At 41.3% G+C, this 25,044-nt stretch overlaps 2 protein-coding genes and 1 non-coding gene across 8 annotated transcripts in view; 2 read left to right on the top strand and 1 right to left on the bottom strand.

Annotated features, from left to right (window-relative positions):
- FAM168B (family with sequence similarity 168 member B) overlaps positions 1-25,044 on the top strand; it is a 135,029-nt gene that overhangs the window by 43,252 nt on the left and 66,733 nt on the right. For 2 of the 6 annotated variants that reach the window (XM_045588584.1, XM_045588585.1), the window contains exons 3-4: positions 21,571-21,654; positions 24,253-24,345. The exons of 2 other annotated variants lie outside the window; for them this stretch is intronic. In XM_045588584.1, coding sequence (XP_045444540.1) covers positions 21,571-21,654; positions 24,253-24,345 — 177 coding nt within the window. The remainder of the gene's footprint in view (positions 1-21,570; positions 21,655-24,252; positions 24,346-25,044) is intronic. 2 more of the 6 variants (XM_045588587.1, XM_045588586.1) reach the window with 1 other exon arrangement.
- On the bottom strand, positions 11,364-17,447 carry LOC123653054 (protein SET-like). Its single transcript, XM_045587410.1, is given in 3 exon segments — positions 11,364-13,736; positions 13,738-13,863; positions 17,358-17,447. Coding segments are annotated over 3 exon segments (837 nt in total). The 3' UTR covers positions 11,364-13,115.
- LOC118731063 lies at positions 22,539-22,673 on the top strand. The gene has a single exon (XR_004991762.1). It is a non-coding gene; the product is annotated as a small nucleolar RNA SNORA43 (small nucleolar RNA).

Below are 25,044 nucleotides of genomic sequence, written 5' to 3'. Positions count from 1 at the left end.
CCCTCAGTTGACTACAAGACTGACTTCCAGTTGGTTGAGCCTCCTGGTTGTTATGGACATGACAGACCCAGGGTTTTTGTATATTAGGATGAAGTAATAATAAAATTTAAAAGTAATAATGAAGTAGGAATAGGAAAAGAAAAATGAGAAAGGAAAATAATAAAGTTAAAAGAAAAAAGAAAAATTAGGATAAAAGGAAAGAGAAATAAGAGATATGAAAGAAGAGAGAGACCAAGATGGTGGCATAGGTAAACACCAGAAATTGCTGCCTCGCACAATCACTTCAAAACTACAACTAAAAAACAAAATGGACATCATCCAGAACCACAGGAAGGCTGGCTGAGTGGAAATTCTACAACTAGAAGGAAAGAAAAAAGCACACTGAGATTCAGAGGAGCTGCGGAAGTAAAGTGCAGAGGTACAGAGGTGTGCACATGGAAAGGGCTTGCAACTGAGTACGCTGTTGTCTTTTTCAGGAGGGAAACACAAGCTCCCAAGTGCTCTGAACTTCAGTTCTGGATGAGAACAGAAGGAAGACAGTAAATTTGTGTCTCTTGATGGCATCCTTAAAGATTCTTTTTTTCTTCAAATTTAATAAATCTATACTGCTCAGATTATTACAGTTGTTTCTCCTCCCCCCTCCCCCGATAGTTCCCTTCCACTCAGTTCCCACCCCACCCTCTGTCCTTACCTTCCCCCCATTGTCCTCATCTATAGGTGTATGATTTTAATTCAGTCTCTTCCTGCACCCCACACCCTTTTACCCCTGATAATTATCAATCCACTCCCTTTCTTTGCCCCTGATCCTATTATATTCACCAGTTTATTTCTGTTCCTCAGATTTTTACTTCACTTGATTTTTAGATTCACTTGTTGATATATATGTATTTGTTGATCATAATTTTTATCTTTTTTCTTCTTCCTCTTCTTAGAGAATACCTTTCAGCATTTCATATAATACTGATTTGGTGGTGATGAAGTCCTTTAGCTTTTTCTTTCCTGTGAAGCTCTTTATCTGACCTTCCATTCTGAATAATAACTTAGTTAGGTAGAATAATCTTGGTTGTAGGTTTTTGCTATTCATCACTTTGAATATTTCTTGCCATTCCCATCTGGCATGCATAGTTTCTGTTGAGAAATCAGCTGATAATCATATGGTTGCTCCCTTGTAGGTAACTGTTTTTCTCTTGCTGCTTGTAAGATTCTCTCTTTGTCTTTTGCCCTTGGCATTTTAATGATGATGTGTCTTTGTATGGTCCTCTTTGGATTCCTTTTGTTTGGGGTTCTTTGTGCTTCCAGTACATGTAAATCTATTTCTTTCACTGGGTGGGGGAAGTTTTCAGTCATTATTTCATCAAATAGGTTTTCAGTATCTTGCACTCTCTCTTCAACCCCCATAATTCGGATGTTGTTATGCTTGAAGTTGTCCCAGAGGCTTTTTACACTATCTTCAGCTTTCTGGATTCTCTTCTCTTCTTGCTTCTCCAGAAAAGTGTCCTTTGCCTCTTTGTATTTCAAATCTTTGACTTGATTCTTGTGTTCCTCTAGTCTGCTGTTGGTTTTCAGTATAATATTTTTTATTTCAGTCAGTGTATGTTTAATTTCTAGTTGGTCTTTTTTCATATCCTTGAGGGTCTCGTTAAATTTATCAGCCTCTTCTAGGAAATTCTTGAAAAACCTTATAACCATGCTTTTGAACTCTATATTCAGTCTTTTGTTCTCCATTTCTTTCGTTTGAGATTTATTTCCTTGTCTCAGTAATTTCTCTGCTTCCCTGAGTTGGTAGGGTGGCTTTGTGTGTTTATTGTCCTATATGGCCTGGTGGGTCAGCCTCCTCAGTTACCAGAGGTAGATACTCTTGGTGCTTCCCTTGTAGTCTGTGTGTACAGCCTTGTTGTAGTTAAGTCTTGATTGTTGTTGGTATCCCTTGGAGGAATTGACCTCCAGGCCAATTGGATGTGAATATCAGTTCTGTCTACTCCTGTGTTGGATACCTTCTGTATTGGAGACAGTCTTATAGGATCAGACTTGCAAAATTGCAAAAGCTTCTGTGCTCAGCCTGGATGGGGTGGAGTCTCAGGGCTGAGCTGACAGTCTTGGCTTCCAGTCAGTCCTACCCTTGTGCACATGCCTCAGACTTCTGCCTTCCATGGCTCCCCTGAGTTTCCACCTGACAGTCCAGATTCCCTCTCTAAGAGCGTGGGTGCCCTCAGGGGCTCGCCCGAATTGGGTTGGATCTCTCTAGTCTCGAGCTTCTGACTCCTTCCTCTATGGAGAGGCTGCAGCAACCTCCACAGTCAGACCTCTCTGAGTGCACTCACTCACATGTGACTGTAGACCCTGCCCATTGTGGCTCCCGGCTACCCCGAGTCTCCAAGTCTTTGAGTCTCCAGATGTCTTTCTCTATAGTCCAGACTCCACCTATATGAGCCTAGGTCCATGGGATTTTGGACGGGGTTGGTGTTTAGTGCAGTCTGAACTGGGGTTCATTGCAGCTGGGGCTTCCTTTCCCCTTCTGCCAGCCAGGCACTCAGCTACCCTTCCTCTCTGCGTGTGAGTGTCTCCCTACCTCAGCGCTTTGTGGCTCCCCTGATCCATCAGCCTCTCTCCTTCTTTCTAGTTATAGATTTTTCTACTCAGCCAGATTTCTTGTGGTTTTGGATTATGTCCATTCTGTCTTCTAGTTGTTTTGGTATTGCTGTGAGATGTGGCAGCTTAGGTGCTTACTTAGGCCACCATCTTGGTTTCTCTCCGTTAAGGTTCTTACTTTGACATTGGTGTTTGCCAATTTAATTACGATGTATCTTAGTGTTGATTTTTTTGGGTTCATCTTGTTTGGGACACTGTGTGCTTCTTGGACCTGTGTGAGTTTTTTCTTTCCCAAATCAGGAAATTTTTCTGTCATTATTTCTTCAAAAAGGTTTTCTGTTCCATTCTCAGGTTCTTCTCTCTTGGCACTCCTATTGTATGTTTCTCTGTGTGTTGTTCCAAAACTCTCTCAGGCTCTCCTCCTGACTTTTGTTTTTTTTAGTTGCTGCTCTGCTTGGGAGTATTTCTTCCCTTTCCTCTAATTCGTTGATATGATCCTCAGCTTCTCTTCTATTATTGAAATTTTCCATTCTACTTATATCATTCTTTTCTACTTGATTGTTCTTTATATCTTCTAGATTCTTACACATATTGTTGAATCTGTCTTCCATCCTTTTCAACATATAACCATTGCTCTGAATTCTTTCTCTGACAAATTCTTTCTCTTGCCTCCATTTTACTTATTTCCTTTTATGGTGATCCCTCCCTTTGTTTCATATGGGGGCTGTTTCATTTTTGCTGTTCCTTTCTGATTATTTCTTTCAAACTACTATGCTGCCCAGATTTTTTTTAATCAATCTTTATTGTTCATATTGTTACAAAGGTTCCTCATTTCTTCCCCCCTCCACCAGGTTCCCATCCCACCCTCCGCCCCCTCCCCATCCCCCATTGTCCTCATCCATAGGTGCAGTTATGTTCAGTCTCTTCCTCCCTCCCTTTCCCCGATAGTAAATCCCTTTTCAGATAGTAAATCAGTTACTTAGCATTTTCTCATATCAATAATACCACCATATGCCCAATGATACATTTCACACAAAAGACATTTCCAAATAGGTCAACCAGCCTCATCCAGGCCCCACCCAAGGCACTCACAGATCAACGCCCCAGCCCTATACTAACTCAACACATCCAGATCATCACTTGATTCAGCAGACCCTCAAGTTTCCACAAAAGTTTCCAGCCATGTCTGAGAGGCAGCCGTGGGGCAGGGACAGGCGAGGAGCGAGCTGTTCCGGGCCTGGCTGCTCCGGGCCTGGCCTCTGTTGCTCTGGTTCGTTCCACAACCAGCTGCTCCGGGTCTGGTCACTGCCGCTCCCAACCTAGTTGCTCTGGACTTGGCTGCTGCTGCTCCGGGCCTGGCCGTACCCGACCCGGCTGCCCTGGGCCCGGCCACTCCAGGCCTGGCCGCTCCCAGTCTGTCAGCAGCTGCTCCGGGCCTGGCCACACCCGACCCGGCTGCTCCGGGCCTGGCCACTCCCAGCCTGGCAACCGCTGCTCCGGGCCTGGCCGCCGCTACTCTGGGCCTGGCCGCTCCCAGCCTGGCAGCCGCTGCTCCGGGCCTGGCCGCTCCCAGCCTGGCAACCACTGCTTTGGGCCTGGCCGCACCCGACCCGGCTGCTCCGGGCCTGGCCACTCCCAGCCTGGCAGCCGCTGCTCCGGGCCTGGCCACACAAGACCCGGCTGCTTCGGACCTGGCCGCTCCCAGCCTGGCAGCCGCTGCTCCAGGCCTGGCCGCACCAGACCCGGCTGCTCCGGGCCTGGCCGCTCCCAGCCTGGCAGCTGCTGCTCTGAGCCTGGCCACACCAGACCCGGCTGCTCTGGGCCCAGCTGCCCCGGGCCCGGCCACTCCGAGTCTGGCCACTCCCAGCCTGGATGCTCCGGGCTTGGCTACTGCTGTTCTGGGCCTGGCTGCTCCCAACCCGGCTGCTCTGGGCCCGGCTTCTTCGGGCCCGGCCACTCCGGGTCTGGGTGTTCCTGGACTGGCCACCCTGGGCTTGGCTGCCTCCGCCTCAGGCCTGGCTGCCACTGCCCCAGGTCTGGCTGCTCCAGTGCTGGCTGTTGTTGCTCTGGTTCTGGCTGCTGCTTCTGTGGGGCCTGGCCATTGCTGCTCCGGGCCCGGTTGCCACTGCTTTGTGCCTGGGCACTCTAGGCCTGGCTGCCGCTGTTCCAACATTCTGTCCTTTTTTTTTTTTTTTTTTTTTTTTTAAAAAAAAACAAACAATGCATTTATGTTGCAATTTTGGCTGGTGAGTTGAGTTCTGACTTAGTCTTTGATTTTTCAAGATCTTCTTTGTATTCTTTCTTAATTAATTTTACTATCTTTTGCTCTCACTTGATTTCTTCACATTGAGAACTTTGGTTTCTTCCTCCTTGTCCTGGGAGCTCAGCAGGTTGGCCTGTGGCACCCCTTTGTTCTCCACAGGCTCCTGGGCTGCCTCAGGCTGTTGCCGGGGTTGGCGCCGCCCAGGAAGCAGCCCCGGGCCTTGGCTCTTTTGCCTGTGCTCAGAGGTCGAAGGCTCAGGGGCACCCCCCCCCCCCTTGGGGGCCCCGTCGCCCGGCTCCCTGCCGGCGCCCGGCTGGCTGGTGTCCGGCAGGGGCTCCTGCTCCCTGTCTCATTCCTCCAGTCTGGAGCTTTTTTTTTTCTTCTCCTTCCCGCTAGGGGAGTCTAGGATCAGAGTCAACAGACTGTCCTCTGCTCGAAGTGTGCGCGACTCTGGGGGCTCCGCTTTTTGCCACTCCTCTGGGATTCCGCCTCACAGCCCCGTCTCCCCCTGCCCGAGCAATTTGTCTTATATAGTAGATGTTTTGTTGGACCCAGTGGTGCAATCTCTTCAATTTTCTGGGCTGGGTATTCTTGGAATATTTGGATTATTTTGTGTAGTTGGGTTTTGGGTGTTATTGTCCCATTTTTGGATGGAGTGTCCTCTTAGGGTGTCTGATTTTCTGCTTACTCTCTACCACATTGACCAAGTAATACAAAATAAACCTCCATAAGACATGACACAAGGGTAACAAAATGTGAATGTACTCACAACACTGATAACACCAATAAAAGTGACCACCAGAAAAGAGCAAAAATGGTATTGAGAAAGGAAATAAAGTTAAGAGAAAAAAAGAAAAATATGGAAAAAAGGTGAAAAAATAGGGGGAGAAAACACCACAATACAAAAAAATATAACCAAAAAATGCAAACAAATACCCAGAAAAATTGGGGACAGGATCTCTAGAGGCAAAACATACCTACAGAAAGTAAGGTTAAGGAATCTAATGAATAGGTAAAGGACTATGAAGAGGAGAATGAGAGTGTGTGGATAAGCAGAGAAGAAAAACGAAAAATAATAATAAAAGAAAAACTAAATAGCACTGGCTGGTTTGGCTCAGTAGACGAGTGTCGGCCTGCAGACTAAAAGGTCCCAGGTTCGATTTCAGTCAGGAGAACATATCTTTCTTGCAAGCTCAATTCCCTGCCTTGGTCAGGGGTCATATGAGAGGCAACCAATCAATGTGTCTCTCTTTGATGTTTCTCTCTGTCTCTATCTTTCTCTTTCATTGTCTCTAAAAAGCAATGGGAAAATACCCTCTGGTGAGGATTAACGACAAAAATATACAAAAATAAACATTCTCTCTACCTCATCATTTCCTTCTCTCTCAAGAAAAGTAAATAAATAAGTAAAACAAAAACATACATGTTCTTTAACTTACCTATTCATATATTCATCCATTTTTGGAAAAGGAGAATAGAATAGAGAGCAGGTAGGTTTGAGTTTGTTGAGTGAAACTAATTAAACAATTAGAAAAAGAGGAAAGAGGAAAAACGAGCATAAAAAATTGGCTAGCAAATAAATAGAAAGGAGAAGAGTTCATGGATTAGAGCAGGATAGAGGAAATTAGATATATGAGTAAGGCAACAGAGATTACAATAAGAATAACATGGCAATAAAGCAGATAAAGGAGTTCAGTTTTTAACAAGAGGTAAAAATAAAGGGAAGAGAAAAACTAAAATGAAGACAGGAGAAGGGAAAACACAATGAAAGAGGGAGAAGTGAAGAAAAATGTGGGGGAAAATAAGATAAAATAATACTATCTAATAAAAGAGCAATATGCAAATTAACCATCACTTCACTACACCCACAAGCAATGCCCACAGGACAATCAGGATCGAGTATGCAGATTAACTCAACCAAGATGGCTGTGACCATGGAGCAAGCAGGAGGCTTGGGTTTACCCAGCAATGGAGGAAGCCAAGATTTCTGCACACCTTGGCCAGCCTAGGCCTCCACTCAAGGCTACAATGTTTCAATTATAGAAGATAAGTAAATCCCAACAAAAATGGCAGCAGCCATGGAGATGGAGAGAGCAGGAAGCTTGAGTTGTCCCTTGTGATGAAGGAAACCAAGCTCCTAAAACCCTGACCTGCCTTGGTCTCCACTCAAGGCTACAAAGTTTCAATTATAGAAGATAGATAAATCCCAGATACCAGGGACTTCCCTTGCGTCACTGGGGGGTGGAAGAGTGGTGCGTGGCCAGACTGCAAACCACCGCAGGCCCCTCGCCCAGGCTGCTCCACACCCCAAGGGAACCACAACCCTAAACCGGGACACCCTTCAGGGCAAACCAGCCAGCCCCCATCTGTACACCTAACCTCTGTCCTATTTAATAAAAGACTAACATGCAGATTGACCATCACTCCAACACACAAGATGGCTGCCCCCATGTGGATACAAGATGACTGCCACAAGATGGCCAGCAGGGGTGGGCAGTTGGTAGGGACCAGGCCTGCAGGGGAGGGCAGTTAGGGGGGACCAGGCTGACAGAGGGAGGAAATTGGGGGTGACCAGGCCTTCAGGGGAGGGCAGTTAGAGGTGACCAGGCCTGTAGGGGAGGGCAGTTAGGGGCAAACAGGCTGGCAGGGAGCAGTTAGGCATCAATCAGGCTTGCAGGGGTGTGGTTAAGGGGTGATCTGGTTGGTAGGCAGAAGCAGTTAGGGGCAATAAGGAAGTCAGGCAGGCGAGCAGTTGGGAGCCAGCAGTCCTGGATTGTGAGAGGGATGTCCAACTGCCCATTTAGGCCCGATCCTACCTGGCTTGGGCCTAACTGGGCAGTCGGACATCCCTCAAAGCAGGGGTCCTCAAACTTTTTAAAGTGGGGGCCACATCACGGTCCCTCAGAGAGCTGGAGGGCCGGACTATATGAACTACTAATTCCTACTGTAACACCTCGGCTGCGCTCACTGCCCAAAAAACCTGCCGGGCTGGATCAGACTCCTCTGTGGGCCGCATGTGGTCCGCGGGCCGTAGTTTGAAGACACCTGCCTCAAAGGGTCCCAGTTTGGAGAGGTTGCAGGCTGGGCTGAGGAACACTTCTTCCCCCATGCATAAATTTTGTACACTGGACCTCCAGTAATTAAATAAATGAAGAATAATAATACAAAAAATAAAATATAAACAAAAATACAAAAGAAAATAACGAAAAAAATTTTAAATACAAGGTAAAAAAAAGTGAAGTGCCGTTTGCTTCAGCCAAGTTTTATTGCCCCTTAAGGGCTGGCTTAAGACCCCACTTTTCTGTTCTTTCTTCTACTTCTTAGTTTCCTGTTAAGTAGGTAGCAATCCACCACTCCTTTCTTTGTGTCTGTCTCCACAGCCTTGATTGTAAACAGACAGGATCAATCTGTCTGTTTTGCCTCTCTGCCTGCTGTCAATCTTAATCTCCCTAGTGTCTATTTCTGACTGTGCTTTAGGTGGTGTATTGCTTTCCGTGACTGAATACCCCTTTTAACCCAGTTCCCCAAGGGCTCTTCAGAGTCTTCGTTTCCTTTTTAAAGTTCAAGACTGGATGTGAATGCACTAGCTGTCCTGATGCTGCTGGGAGGGGCTGGATCTTCATTTAGAAAGTGGTCATTTTCTCTTCACTCAGAGAAAAATAACCACTCAAATTTGGAGAGTCAGGATTATCTCAGTGCTGGACTCCTGGTCACTTCTCCCCAACCTGCTCTCCACAGTCTCTTCCTAGACTCCACAAATCAGCACCTCCACTTTCACTGCAGCCACTGATGTTTGTATTTGAAAGATCTTATAAATTGGGATTAGTGAATAAAAGTAAAGACAACACAGGCAAAAACAACCGTGTGTTTGCAAGTTTCTCCCAGCCACCGTTAGGTTCAAGCAGATCTTCAGGCTACCTTTCTGGGCTCATCCTGTTGTGGCTATGGACTTAGATCTAGAATCCCCTGCTGCCAGCAACCCTGTGGACCTCCCTTACACAGTCAGATGTTACACCTGTCCTCAAGGGATGCTGACTTGGTGCTGTGCATGTTCCTTCATATATTCTTGGCCCACTGGTCTCTCCAACCCAGATCCCTGATTCTACCATTCTCCAGGTGTCCTCTGCCCTTCCCAGCTGCACATTGTCTCACCAGCTATGTCTATTTCATCAATTCCAGATAAATGTTATTTGTTATAGATGCTCTTTCTATTTTCTCTGAGATAAGGTTCAGTATTCTTCTGCCTATTCGGCTGTCATTTTGTCATTCTCTTCCCCACCCCCACCCCTACCCCCTTGGATCATAGAATCCTATTCAGGTTTTTTAATTCTTCCTGATTGAATTTTGTAAGATCATATCTTTCTAGGAATATGTCCATTTCCTCCAAGTTGTCCAGTTTGTTGGAACAGAGTGGTGTGTGTGTGTGTGTGTGTGTGTGTGTGTGTGTATATCTATATATATATATATATATATATATATATATATTTTATGATCTTTTGTATTTCTATAGCTTCAGTTGTTACTTCACCTCTTTCACTTCTGATTTTATCTGGGTCCTCTCTCTTTGTTTCTTGAGGAGTTTGGCTAGAAGTTCATCTATCTTGTTTACCTTTTCAAAGAACCAGCTCTTGGTTTTACCGATCTTTTGTATCTATTTATTTTATCTCTATGTCATTTATTTCTGCTCTGATCTTTGTTATTTCCTTTCTTCTATGTACACTGAGCTTTTCTTGTTTTTCTGTTTCTATAATAATTCTTTAAGTTGGAGTGTTATATAGTTTATTAGTCCTTTTTCTTATTTTAAAATGTTTTATTTTATTTTATTTCTTAGGTAAGAGCAAGGAAGAGATACCGACAGAGACAGAAACTTCAATGATGTGAGAGAATCATTGTCCAGTTGCCTCCTGCATGCTCCCCCCTCCCCCCCATTGGTAATTGAGCCTGCAATCTGGGCATGTGCCCTGACCAGGAATTGAACTGTGACCTCCTAGTTCATAGGTCAATGCTCAGCCACTAATCCACACCAGCTGTGGTTTCCTTTTTTTTTTTTTTTTTTTTTTTTTTTGTGGCAATGCTATGAACTTCTCTTCAGGACTGCTTTCACTGTTTCCCATATATTTTGGTTTGTTGTTTGTTCATTTTCATTTGTTTTCAGGATTTAAAATTTTTTTCCATTTGATCTCTTTGGTAACCCATTTATTGTTTAATAGCATGTTATTTAGCCTCCATGTGTTTGATTGGTTTTTATTGTTTCTAGTGTAGTTGATTTCTAATTTTATACCATTATGATCTGAGAAAATACTTTATATCATTTCAATCATCTTGAACTTTTACTTAGTTTGTGTCTTAACATGTGGTCAGTCTTTGAAAATGTTCCATGTGCACTTGAGGAGAACGTGTATTCTATAGCTTTTGAGTAAAACATTATGAAAATATCAAATAATCCCATCTGTTCTAGTGTGTCATTTGGGATTGCTGTACCATGTTGATTTTTTTTTTTTTTAATTTAGAAGATCTATCCAATGATATCAGTAGGATATTAAAGTCCCTTGCAGTGATTGAATTGCTGTGCATATCTCCTTTGCTATCCTCCAAAAGTTTTTTTATATATATTTGGATCCTCCTGTGTTGGGTGAATATATTTACCAGAGTTATATCTCTTATTGTATCAATCTCTTTTAATAGTTTGAAGTGGCTTTCAATATTTGTTGTTATGGCCTTCACTTTGAAGTCTTTTTTTTTTGTCAGATATGAATATTGCTACCCCAGCTATTTTTTCTTCATTTTTTTTTTCATTTCCATTTGCCTGGAAATTTTTTTTCCAGCCCTTCACTTTTTAAAAAAATATATATATTTTATTGATTTTTTTTTTACAGAGAGGAAGGGAGAGGTATAGAGAGTTAGAAACGTCAATGAGAGAGAATCATCGACCAGCTGCCTCCTGCACACCCCCCACTGGGGATGTGCCTGCAACCAATGTACATGCCCTTGACCAGAATCGAACCTGGAACCTTTCAGTCTGCAGACCGACGCTCTATCCACTGAGCCAAACCGGTTTCGGCCAGCTCTTCACTTTCAATCTGTATGAGTTCTTTGTTCTGAGATAGGTCTCTTGAAGATAGCATATATCTGGGTCATGTTTTCTTTTTTTAAAAAATATATTTTATTGATTTTTTACAGAGAGAAGAAAGTTAGAAACATCGATGAGAGAAAAATCATTGATCAGCTGCCTCTTACACACCCCCTACTGGGGATGTGCCTGCAACCAAGGTACATGCCCTTGACCGGAATCGAACCTGGGACCTACCTATCAGTTCGCAGGCCAATGCTCTATCCACTGAGCCAAACTGGTTTTGGGTGGGTCATGTTTTCTTATCCTTTCACCTACTCTACGCTCTTTGATTAGAGCATTTAAGCCATTTACATATAAGTTTGTTATTGATAGGTACTTATTTAATATTTCCATTCTCATTCTTTTTTTTTTTTTTTTTTTTGACCCCAGTCAAAAAATCTTTATTGGAGCAAGATTCCTGACCAGTATACAGTGATGAATTCACTAAACAGAGACCTGTGCAGAAATTACATACTATCCATCTAGATAGGTTTTATTACACTTTGCCTATTGATGGAATAGTTCCACTTTTAAAGTTTTATACATCAAATAGCTTTGAATTTGACCAGGCTGCCCATTAATTCATCTCTGAAAAAATTAACTGGCATTTAATTTCAGCTACTATATTTTACAGCGTTAAAAAGCTTAGGCATTAGGTAGCTTTTCAAAATGTTGTTCTATGCAGAATGGCATCTAGCAGAGCAGAGTCCATCATGTCACCCAGATTCACAGACTGGTCTCATTTGAGAACGATAAGCTAAATAGCTGGTACTTAAGAGACAAAAGTACTCCTAACCTGAGTTTCTTAACCACCAATACAGACTTCTTACTCTGCAAGCCTGTCTTCTGGGCCACCTTTATAGTGCCAATGAAGACATGCCAGCAATAGCCCCGTTGTGTAACTCGGCATTAGAACACCAGGTCTGTCTGGTGGTGGTGGCAGGCACTGTTATTATAACCCAGTTAAATATAGACCTATTTTTAAAATGCCAACTTGATATACAAAATTAAAAGTACAACATACTCAGAACTAAGTTTGAGCAATCTGGTATTCCAAATATTTGAAAATTTTCAGACACTGACAGAAACTGATGTTTCCCAGCTATGGAGACATTAATATATTGATTCAAACCCCTTTACTCGGTCCACATAGCCCTGAGATGATCCTGCAAAGTGCGTATCAAAAAATATGGAGTTTAGTTGACAAAGTCTGACAATATGTTATACAAGTCAAGCTTGAAATCTGTTCTGAGAGAAAAGCATCAAATCCTTTGTGTACACATTTAGTTTCATTGTAATAAAGCAACTTGTACACGTTTAATGTTTAAAACTGAGCATCTTTTCTTTCCAGTGAAACAAAAAGAAAATTTAAAAATAAACAGGAACAAAATTACAATAGAGAAATGTCAATTCCGAAAAAGATCCTACAGGTTCTGCTGATTCTCCCATCGAGTGGCAGGGCTAAGTCATCATTAGGAGAGAATTTTATTTTAAAAGTGTCATCTTGGACTGCAAGGATGTCTGTTAAACATCACAATTAAACATGCCAAAGGAGAAGCCATGTTGTCAAAATGCCCACTTAACCCACCCAGACATCTCAAACCCACTCTTTGCTCACCTTCTATAACCCCCCCTTTATTTTAAGTTTCTTTTTTCTTTTTTTAAACAAGAGAAAGTAGACAGATACATGTTGGTAAATGCTAACTGTCAATATTCACATAGAGACACAGTGTAATCTCTGAGCCCAATAAACAGAGAAAGGAGGGGGAAAAGCTAGAATTCTATGCACTACTACACAGGGGCCTAACAACCTCCAGCTCCCAGCAGAGCTAAGGGAGCAGAAGGCTTTTCTTTTTTCCCACAGAGCACGGTGGTGGTGATTCCATTAAGTTTTTCTTGAGACAGGAATGGATAAAAATGAATTTGGAACAGAAAGGGGCAAAGATTCTTTTCCCACTGTATGCTGCTCAAGGTACATCCCCCCAAATAAGGTGAGAACCATGGTGTAAAGGAGAGAAAAAGAGACCTCAAAAACAGGGTGACTGAGCACAAGGGGGGTGAGGGGGGCAGAGAGAAAAAGGAAAAAAAGACTGCAACTTGCTCCCAGGGGACTGGAGAAAATTAAAAAAGGTTGGAATCCATCAATGTTCATTAGTCATCTTTTCCATCTTCCTCTCCTTCTTCCCCCTCATCATCATCTTCATCTGCTTCACCTTCATGCTCAGCCCCTTCTTCATTGGTATCTTCCAACACTTCCTCTTCATCACCATCATGATCTTCTTCTCCCTCTCCTTCTTCATCATCCATGTCAGGAACCAAGTAGTACTGTAATGGATTTGGCCAAATGTCATCTTTGATGACTTCTCCTAACTCATTTGCACCTGCATCAGAATGGTCAGTAAACCAGGTGAAGAAGCTCTCTGGTTCCTCATGCTGTCTCTTCCTGCTGGCTTTATTCTGTGTTTGACTTGAATGTTTCATCAAATCCTTTCCAGATTTCCATTTGATTTCAGTGGACTTTGAAAATAGATCACCACTCTCATTCAGATGAAACTCTTTGGAGAGAACTTTATTTTTGAAGTAAGGATTTTCATCAGAATAAAAATCTATTCTGTAACCTGATTTAATATCTTCAAATTCTGTCACTTCAACTCTTGTCAAATAATGCAGCGCCTCTTCATCCTCTTCCCCAAGCAGTGCAGACACTTGTGGATGGTTGACAAATGTTGTAACGCAAAAATTTGGGATTTTGGCAATCAATTCTGACCTCTTCAGAAAAAAATGGTGGGCGGAGTTTGTTAGATTTCTGTTCTACTTTCAAAATCTCCTCACTGGTGGGGCTGGGCACTTGGGGGCCATGCTGCGGGGCCGCGGAGGGAGCCGATTGGGAGGCGGTGGGCTGCGGCGGCAAGGCGCGGAGCTCTCCATTTTCATTCTTTATGCCTGTATTCATTCTTGTCCCTCCCTCCCCCCCCCCTCTCTTTCCTTTTTGCCAACTTCATTTCAACATTAATTTTTTTCTTCTTTTTCTATCTCTTTACCTTTCTTCTTTCTCTCATATCCCCTAATTTGCCTTTTTCTAGTGGTCACCTTTATTAGGGGCTATTAATATCGTAAATACATACCTGTTCAGTGTCTTTTGTGTTGTACCTGGTAGTGTTGTATTTTGTGCCTTTAAATCAACACAGGAGAAGGAATACCACATAACCAGACATCCTGAAAAGAGAGACCATGGGAAGAGAAAGAAATAGCCTGCACATGAAAGAAAAGCAGGCATCACCAGAGAAGGAAGTAAACGAGTTAGAGGCAAGCAACCTACCACAGCAAGAATTCAGAGTAATGATCATAGGATGGCTAAAAAGAATGGAAGAGAAATTTGACGATATGAATAAGAACCAAGAGGAAATTAAGAAGAACCAAGAGGAATTGAAGAAGAACCAAGAGGAATTGAAGAAGAACCAAGAGGAAATGAAGGTTAACCAAGAAGAAATGAAAAATGACATTGCTACTATGAAGAACTAAATACAAAGCATCAAGAGTAGACTATAAGAAGCAGAGGACCACATCAGTGAGATAGAAGACAAGATGGAAAAAAATACCCAATTAGAGCAGCTTCTGGAAAAAAAAATTAAAAAGCAGGAGGAGAGCCTAAGGGAACTTTGGGACAATACCAAACAATATTGGAATACTAGGGGTTCCAGAGGAAAGGAAACTGAGGAAGACATGGAAAACATATTTCAAGAAATAATGACAGAAAACTTTCCTGAGATAGAGAAGAAAAATAAATCCAAGATGCTTGCAGAGTCCCAAGCAAAATGAATCTCAGAAGACTGACACCACGGCACATTATAATTAAATTGCAAACAACAACAACAAAGTAAGAATCTTAAATGCAGCCAGAGAGACAGAAAGTTACATATAAAGGAACCCCCATCAGGCTAGCAACTGATTTCTCAAGAGAAACTCATCAGGCCAGAAAGGAATGGGATGAAATATACATCATGCAAAGGAAGGGTCTGAATCCAAGAATACTTTACCCAGCAAGGCTATCAATCAAAATTGAAAGTGCAATCAGGAGCTTCACAGACAAAAAAAGGAATTTATCTCCACCAAACCAGTAATGCTAAAGGGTCTACTGTAAAAATAAAGAAATAAGAAGCGAGGAAGGAACACATAAGTATAGAATAAAAATGGTGTCAAATAAGTACCTATGAGTAATATTTTAAATGGATTAAATGCTCCAATCAAAAGACATAGGGTAACAGATTGGATAAGAAAACAAGACCCATATATCTCTTGTCTACAAGAAACCCACTTCAGAAAAAAAGATGCACACTGACTGAGGGTGAAGAGATGCAAAAAGGTTTTCTGGGCGAATGGAAATAAAATAAAACCTGGGGTAGCAATACTTATATCTGACAAATTAGATCTCATAGTGAAGGGCATAACAAGAGATAATGAAGGCCACTTCATAATACTAAAGGGAGTGATCCAACAAGAAATAACCCTGGTAAATATATATGTACCCAATACAGGAGCACCCGAATACATAAAAAACAAAAACAACAACAACAAAAAAAAAAAACTGCTGGAGGACATTAAGGGAGAGATTAATAGCAACACAATCATAGTAGGAGATTTTAATACCCCACTGTCACCTTTGGACAAATCATCTAAACAAAAAAATCAGCAAAGAAATATCAATCCTAAATGACTCACTAGACCAAATGGAATTAATTGACATCTTCAAAACATTCCACCCCAAAGCCACAGAATATACATTCTTCTCAAGTGCACATGGGTCATACTCAAAGAGAGCCCACATGTTGGGACATAGGCAAAGTCTCTTCAAATTCAAGAAGATAGAAATCATATCAAGCATTTTCTCAGATCATAGTGGCATAAAACTGGAAATTAACTACAATACAATAAAAATAATCCAAAGAACTCAAATGCATGGAGACTAAACAGCATGCTATTAAGCAATGACTGGGTTACCAGAGAAATCAAGGAAGAAATTAAAAACATCCTGGAAACAAATGACAATGAAATCACAACAACCCAAAATCTATGGGACACAGCAAAAGCAGTTTCAGAGTGAAGTTCATATCTCTACAAGCCTATTGCAAAAAAACAATAAACATGGTAACAAATTATCTAACTCTACAACTCAAAGAGTTAGAAAAACAGCAACAAGAAAAGCCCATTGTAAGCAGAAGGAAGGAAATAATAAAAATCAGAGTGGAGATAAACGACATAGAGACCAAAGAAACAACACATAAGATCAACAAAACCAAGAGCTGGTTCTTTGAAAGGATAAACAAGATTGATGAATCTCTAGCTAGGCTAACCAAGAAACAAAGAGAGAAGACTCAAATAAATAAAACCAGAAACAAATGAGGTAAAATAACAACAGACCCCGGGGAAATACAAACGATTGTTACAAAATACTATTCCAACAAACTGAACAACCTGGAGGAAATGGACATATTCCTAGAAAAATACAAGCTCCCAAAACTCAATCAAGAAGAATCTAAAAATCTAAAAATCTCAATAGACAAGAGACTTGGGAAGAAATTGAAACAGTCATCAAAAAACTTCCAGCAAACAAAAGCCCAGGGCCCAATGGCTTCACAGGAGAGTTTTAACAAATATTCTAGGAAGAACTAAAACCGATACTCCTCAAACTATTCCAAAAAATTCAAGAGGAAGGAACACTTCCAAACTCATTCTATGAAGCCAGCATCACCCTAATACCAAAACCAGATAAATAACACAATGGAAGAGAATTCCAGGCCAATATCCCTCAGGAACATAAATTCCAGAATCCTCAACAAAATTTTAGCAAATGTGCTCCAGCAGAACGTCAGAAAGATCATACATCATGAACAAGTAAGATTTGTTCCAGGAATGCAAGGATGGTATAATATCCGCAAATCAATAAATGTGATACATCACATAAATTGAAAGATAAAAAAATCATATAGTCATATCAATTGATGCAGAAAAAGCATTTGATAAAATCCAATACCAATTTCTGATAAAAACTCTCAACATGGTGGGAGTACAAGGATCATACCTCAACATAATAAAAGCTATATATGATAAACTCACAGCCAACATCGTACTCAATGGGCAAAAACGAAAACCATTCCCTCTAAGAACAGGAACAAGACAGGGATGCCCAATCTCACCACTGCTGTTTGACATAATATTGGAAGTACTAGCCATTGCAATTAGACAAGAAGAGGAAATAAAAGGCATGCAAATTGGAAAAGAAGAAGTTAAGCTATCCTTATTTGCAGATGATATGATATTGTACATAAAAAACCCAAAAGACTCCATTAAAAAACTAATTGTCTTAAAAATGAATTTGGCGATGTAGCAGGATACAAAATTAATGCCAAGAACTCTACGGCATTTATATACACCAATGGTGAGTTTTTGGCGAGTTCTTTTGGAGAGGTCTGTAAAGTATGTCATTGGTATTTTAATGGGGAGTGCATTGAACCTGTAAATTGCTTTGGGAAGAATGGACATTTTGATGATGTTGATTCTACCAATCCATGAACATGGTATGTTCTTCCATCTGTTTACATCTTCCTCTATCTCTTTTTTTTAGTGTCGTGTAGTTTTCCACATATAGGTCTTTTACCTCCTTAGTTAAGTTTATTCCTAGGTATCTTAATTTTTTTGGTGTGATGGTAAATGGGATTGTTCTTTTACTCTCTATTTTTGTAAGTTCCATTTAGGTCCATTGCCCATTTTTCAATTGGATCATTTATTTATCTTCCTTTTATAAAGTTGTATAAGCCGTCTGTAGATGTTGGAGATTAAACCTTTCTTAGTGATAACATTTGCAAATATGTTCTCCCATACAGTGGGTTTTCTTGTTGTTATGTTGAAAGTTTCCTTTGCTGTGCAAAAGCTTTTTATTTTGATGTAGTCCCATTTGTTTATTTTCTCTTTAGCTTCCATTGCCCTAGGGTTGGTATCAGTGAAGAAGTTCTTTTGGCATGTGTCAGAGAACAATAAATAAAATAGGAGGGATCTCAATACCAGATTTCAAGCTGTATTACAAAGCCACTGTTCTCAAAATAGCCTGGTACTGGCACAAGAACCGACCTATAGATCAATGGAATAGAATCGAGAACCCAGATATCAACTCAAATCACTATGCTCAATTAATATTTGACAAAGGAGGCATGAATATAGAATGGAGTCAAGACAGTCACTTCTGTAAATGGTGTTGGGAAAACTGGACAGATACACACAAAAGAATGAAACTAGATCACCAACTTATACCATATTCAAAAATTAACTCAAAATGGATACAGAACTTAAACATAAGACGGGAAACCATAAAAATACTAGAAGTATCCACAGGCAGAAAAATCTCAGACATATGCCAAAAGAACTTCTTCACTGATACGGCCCCTAGGGCAATGGAAGCTAAAGAGAAAATAAACAAATGGGACTACATCAAAATAAAAAGCTTTTGCACAGCAAAGGAAACTTTCAACAAAACTATAAGAAAACCCACTGTATGGGAGAACATATTTGCAAATGTTATCACTAAGAAAGGTTTAATCTCCAACATCTACAGACAGCTTATACAACTAAATAAAAGGCAGTGCCGAAGCCGGTTTGGCTCAGTGGTAGAGTGTCGGTCTGCATACTGAAAGGTCCCAGGTTTAATTTTGGGCAAGGGCATGTACCTTGGTTGCAGGCACATCCCGGTTGGTGGTGTGCAAGAGGTAGCTGGTCGATGTTTCTCTCTCATCGACGTTTCCAGCTCTCTATCTCTCTCCCTTCCTCCTCTCTGAAATATCAATAAAATATATATTTTTAAAAACTAAATAAAAGGAAGATGAATGATCCAATTAAAAAATGGGCCATGGACCTAAATAGAATATTTTCAAAAGAAGACAGAAGGAAGGCCAAAAGGCACATGAAAACATGCTCAAAGTCACTAATTATCCAAGAGATGCAAATCAAAACAACAATGCTGTACCATCTCACACCTGTCAGAATGGCCAACATCAACAAATCAACAAACGACAAGTGTTGGCGAGGTTGCAGAGAAAAAGGAACCCTCGTGCACTGCTGGTGGGAATGCACTGGTGCAACCACTGTGGAGAACAGTATAAAGTTTTCTCAAAAACCTGAAAATGGAACTCCCATTTGACCCAGTAATTCCACTCCTAGGATTATATCCCAAGAACCTAGAAACACCAATCAGAAAGGATATATGCACCCCTATGTCCATTTCAGCACAATCTACAATAGCTACAATTTGGAAACAGCCTAGGTGCCCATCAGCAGAGGATTGGATCAAAAAACCATGGTACATCTACACAATGGAATACTATGCTGCCATAAAAAAGAAGGAATTCTCATCATTTGCAGCAACCTGGATGGAATTGGAGAACATCTTCCTGAGTGAAATAAGCCAGTCAATGAAAGAGAAACACCACATGACCTCACTCATTTATGGATAAGAAAGAACTTTATAAACTGACTATCCAAAAGATAGATTTAGAGACAGTAAAGCAACAAGCAGACTCAAATTACAGCTTGGAGGGCAGGGAGATCTGGGGGAGATAAGAGATCAACCCAAGGACTTGTATACATGCATATAAGTACAACAAATGGACACAAAACTCTGGGGAGAGAGAGTTTGATTGGGACGGGGGAGGAAATGGTAAGATATGTACACAAATAATAATTTAATTAAAGAAAAGTGTTGATGTGATTGTGGAGAAAAAGAAACCCTTGTGCACTGTTGGTGAATCATTAGTTTTATAAAGGACTAGATGCCTGGTGCACAAAATTCATGCATGGATTGGGAGTGTGTCCCTCAGTCCAGCCTGTACCCTCTCCAATCTGGGAACCCTCGAGGGACATCACTCTCACAATCCAGGACTGTTGGCTCCCAACTGTTCGTCTGCCTGCCTTCCTTATTGCCCCTAATCGCTTCTGCCTGCCAGCCTGATCACCCCCTAACCACTCTACTGCCAGCCTGATTGATGCCTAAGTGCTCCTGCCAACCTGTTTGCCCCCAACTTCCCTTATCTGCTGGCCTGGTCATTCCTAACTGCCCTCCCCTGCAGGACTGATCACCTCCAACTGCTCTCCCTTGCACACCTGATGCCTCCCAACTGCCCTTCCCTGCTGGCCATCTTGTGTCCACATCGGGGCAGGATCTTTGTCCACATGGGGACAGCCATATTGTGTGTTGGAATGATGGTCAATCTGCATATTACTCTTTTATTAGATAGGATAGAGTCCTGGTGCATAAGTGGGGGATGGCTGGTTTGCCCGGAAGGATGTCCCAGTTCAGGGTGGGGGTTCCCTTGGGGTGTACGGCGGCTTGAGCGAGGGGCCTGTGGTGGTTTGCAGGCCAGCCACACCCCCTAGTGACCCAAGAGGAGGCCTTGGTGTCTGGAATTTATTTAGCTTCTACAATTGAAACTGGAGCCAAGCCTCCGGATTACTCTGTGGCTGGCAGGCATTTCTGTTGGAATTTATCTTCTATAATTGAAACTTTGTATCTTTAAGTGGTGGCCTGGGCAGGCCAGGGTGTGCTGAAAGCTTTGCTTCTTCCTTTGCTGGGGGCAACCCTAGCTTCCCGTTCTTTCCAGCTCCATGGCTGCCACCATTTCTGTTTGGATTTGTTTACCTTCTATAATTGAAAACTTTGTATCCTTGAGTGGAGGCCTAGGCCAGCAAGGGCAGGTGGAAAGCTTGGCTTCCTCTGTTGCCTGGGAAACAGAAACCTCCCTCCTGCTCTCTGTAGCTGTAGCCATCTTGGTTGGGTTTATTTGCATACTCACTCTGATTGGCTGGTGGGCGTGGCTGGTAGGTGTAGCGGAGTGACATTTAATTTGCATATTACTCTTATTAGGTAGGAATTCCTTGTTAGTATTAATAAATGCAAGGTTGCTTCCAAGTATATTGTGAGGTTGGCTTTTTGCCAGTTCCATGGGTCTATGGTCACAGTTAGAGCCCCTTCACCCAATGCTTTTATCGCTCTTAAATTATGGAATTAGAATCTAGGCTAAAACTGCCTAAGTATTGGTAGTTCTCTGACTAGTATATATCTATATGTATTATTTTGTATTCTAACTTAGGTTTTGTTTAGTTTTTTCTTTGACAAAAGTTGTATTTTTTTTAAATACCTTTTTTATTGATTTTTCAAGAGAGAGAAAGGGCAAGCCGGGGGGGGGGGGGGGGGGAGAGACATCAATCTGTTGCCTCCCACATGCACCCCAAATAGGGATGGAACCCAGAATCTTGATATGTGCTCTGACCTGGCATCACTTTGGTGTACAGAATGACACTCTACTAGCTGAGCCACACCAGCCAGGGAAAAAGTTGTAAACATTTTGAAATACATGATTAGGAATTTGACACATCACAATTCTGAGGAAAGGAGACCACTAGAAACAAAATGCTCAGGTTACATAGTATTGTTGGGCTGCCTAAGTTGGTCTGGAGTTCTGATGAAGAAGGTAAGAATGACTGTGTCTGTGGGCCACTCTGGTTGTAAAATCGTTACTCCTTCAAGTGATAACATCAGAGTATTCTGTGTGTTTTTCTCCAGCTGGTTTCCCCATGAGCTATGCAGCAGCAGCTCCTGCCTACTCCTCCAACATGTACCCTGGAGCAAATCCTACCATCCAAACAGGTATACAGGTTGTATGTGCTGGGTGGCACAAATGCTTTGTCCATGCAGTTGGGATAATATAAGGTGGGTAGATTTTGAGGGGAGTGATTATAGAATTAGAATTTGGGGTTGATTTCTTGGTTCATAAGATTAGCCTTATTGATAAGGGCAATAAATCTTAATTCTTCTTGCATGTAAAGCTTTAGATATTGCATTCTTTTCTCTCTTTTTAAATTGATCTTTTTACAGAAAGGAAGGGAGAGGGAGAGAGAGTTAGATACACTGAGGAGAGAGAAACATCAATTAGCTGCCTTCTGCACACCACCTATTGGGAATGTGCCAGCAACAAAGGTGCATGCCCTTGACCAGAATCGAACCTGGAACCCTTGAGTCCAAAGGCAGATAGATGCTCTATCCACTGAGTCAAACCGGTTAGGGCTGCATTTCTTTTTTTGAAATATATTTCTTTTATTGATTTCAGAGGGAAAGGGAGATGGAGAGAGATAGAAACATCAGTGATGAGAGAGAATCATTGATTGGCTGCTTCCTGCATGCTTCTCACTGGGGATCGAGCCCACAACCTGGGCATGTGCCCTTGGTGGGAATCGAACCTGCTCTCTTCAGTCTGCAGGCTAACACTCTATCCACTGAGGCAAACCGACTAGAGCTAGATACTGCATTTCTGATGTCCTTTCACAATACAGATCTTCATTCTAAATATAGATTGTTACAGGCAAATACTTGTGCCAGACCATGTATTTATGAAATAGAGTTGATTACAAGGAACTGGAGATCATCTTGCTAAGTTAATAAATGGAATTTCCATGCTACTGACATTTTTAAATATTTAAAACCATTTTAGCCCCCCCCCCTTTTTTTTGGTGTTAAAAGAAAGTCTTGCCTTGCGGGTGCTGGACCTGCAGCACCACAGATGCAGCTGCTGTGCTGCACCTGTGATGCCAGGGCACAGAGGAAGTGGCTATTTCTACGCTCAGTGCTCAGAACAGTGGGCACTAAGAATGGTTTGTAGCCTGACATTCAAAAAAAGAAAAAAAGAAAGTCTTATTGTCTATGTTAGTGTTCTATATAGTTTTCAAAGAAAGTCTTATTTTAGTTGTTGTGTGTTTTGTTGTTATTCTTGTTTCTAAAAGTCTTATTTTCTGTGTATGAGAATTTTTTCACATTTTAAAATTAGTGATGAAATTGGAATTAGTTTGGGTTTGAATCTTGTTAAAATAGTTTATTTAGTGGAATTTTTCTCTGCGAGCCTGCACTATGGCATTATCTCATTCTATGCTTTATTTACCGAGACTGGACTTTGTGAATCTGCTGCAGCATGGTAGCCCATGCTCTGACTTGAAGGCTCAGCCTCACTGGTCCTCTGGATGCTTCTTTGTCCTTCAGAACCCCTAGCCTCACACAGTTAACTTTACAGAAGAGAGGACAGCAGTAATATTCTTTTCCCAAATTTCTATTTTTTTTAATCATAAAATTCTTCCTTTTTTCCATCTCTTCCTTTTCATTTCCACTCTGACCATCTTTGTTCAGTCTATAGCTCACACCCAGAGATAGCTTCTTCTTTATCAAATAGTTGTGGTTGTTTTTATTTTGTTTAGCTTTTATTCACTTTTTTTCTCCTACCTGAACTAGAGTATCTGCTACTTTGCATCTGTCTTTTGGGGGCTGTTATGGAATATCCCTTCCCTAGGGTCAACAGTGTTATTCACTGGATTTTTAGGCCAAATGGCACTACCCATGTCCTTATATAAAATGTCTCACCTTGTTTAACTTTTTAAAAACAACTCTCTTGAGGTATAAATGACATGTGGTAAATTGCACATACTTAAAAGTGTATAGTTTGATAACTTATGATCTAATGTGTACCACCCTCACAATTGAAAGTAAGCATATCTCTCACCCATAAAAGTTTTCTATTGTTGGCCCTTTGTAATCTCACCTAGGCTTTGCTAAATCACTGATCTGTTTTCTCTCATTATAGATCATTTGTATTTTCTAAAAATTTATATTAATGAATAATATTGAATATTATTTTTTTGGAATTTTTTAAAGAATATACTTTTTTGGCAGAGCTGACTTCTTTTGTCACAATTATTTTGACATGTATGTTGAAGTGTATATCAATAGTTCATTATTTCTTTTAAAACATTTTTTTATTGATTATGGTATCACATAATTGTCCTCATCCCCCATTTCCACCCCAAACCCCTCCCCATCATATATACCCCCACCCCCTGTTGTCCATGGCCACTGGCTAGGCCCATATGCATGCACACAAGTTTTTTGGTTGATCTCTTCCCCTTCCCCCTACCATCCCCTACTTTCCCTCTGAGGTTTGAAAGTCTGATCGCTGCTTCTCTTTCTCTGGGTCTGTTTTTGTTCATCAGCCTATGTTGTTCATCATTTCCTCTAGATGTGTGAGATCATGTGATCCAAGAAATACCCATGTAAGAACCGAAACTGAGACAAGCCATAATGGTTATGCTGAGAGGCAAATGAATCAGTCTATAGTGTGTTCCTTTCTGGGCCAACAGTTCTTTTGAGTCCCGATTTTAATGTCAAAAAGTTTCTTATGTTTACATGTAAGCCATGATATTTCAGGTTGGTGGACAAATGGTGATGATGTAGGTCCGACCATCTCTGGTTTGGTCCTAAGCATCCTTCAGCAACACGCAGCTTCTGTCTGCTGGAATGGTGAGTCAGCGTCTTCCATCTCTGAATTCTTTCTCTTCTGTCTTCATGGCCGGAGCACGTCTATTCCTCTCTGATACAGGAATCCAGATGGTCTTGGAGTAGTTTTCTGAAAAAATACAAACATATTCTCAACCAAAAGTTAATAAAGGGATATTTTCTATAAATTTGACTTGGGATCCTTTTTCATTTTTTTCCCCACCAAGTGATTTTCCTCTGGCTTGTTCTGACACCATGTGTGTATTTTTATGGTGTTAGCATTTCGAATAAAGGTTAATTTCCTAAAGTACAATTTAAAAATATATATATTTTATTGATTTTTTACAGAGAGGAAGGGAGAGAGAGAGAGAGCTAGAAATGTCGATGAGAGAGAAACATCGACCAGCTGCCTCTTGCACACCCCCTACCGGGGATGTGCCCACTACCAATCTAAAGTACAAATTTTTTAGATGTAATTTACTCGCAGGATATTTTTCCTTACATGATATTCTTCCACTGTCACCCCCTTTTTTAATTTAAATAATAGGAGGCTTTTTGAAATTTTATAATGTAGTCTTGATAGGTTTTACTTTTTAATTATTTGCACTAAACTATGACTGCTTTAGGTTCATTACATGTTATGCAATTTTACCATGAGCTGCTCTGCCAATAAGAATTTTTGTTAACACTTTAGGAACAGCTTTTTGTACAGTACAATCAGTT

Source organism: Pipistrellus kuhlii, unplaced genomic scaffold (genome assembly GCF_014108245.1).
Source record: "Pipistrellus kuhlii isolate mPipKuh1 unplaced genomic scaffold, mPipKuh1.p scaffold_m20_p_3, whole genome shotgun sequence".
Taxonomy (NCBI): domain Eukaryota; kingdom Metazoa; phylum Chordata; class Mammalia; order Chiroptera; family Vespertilionidae; genus Pipistrellus; species Pipistrellus kuhlii.
This window is presented reverse-complemented; position numbering and strand designations above follow the sequence as displayed.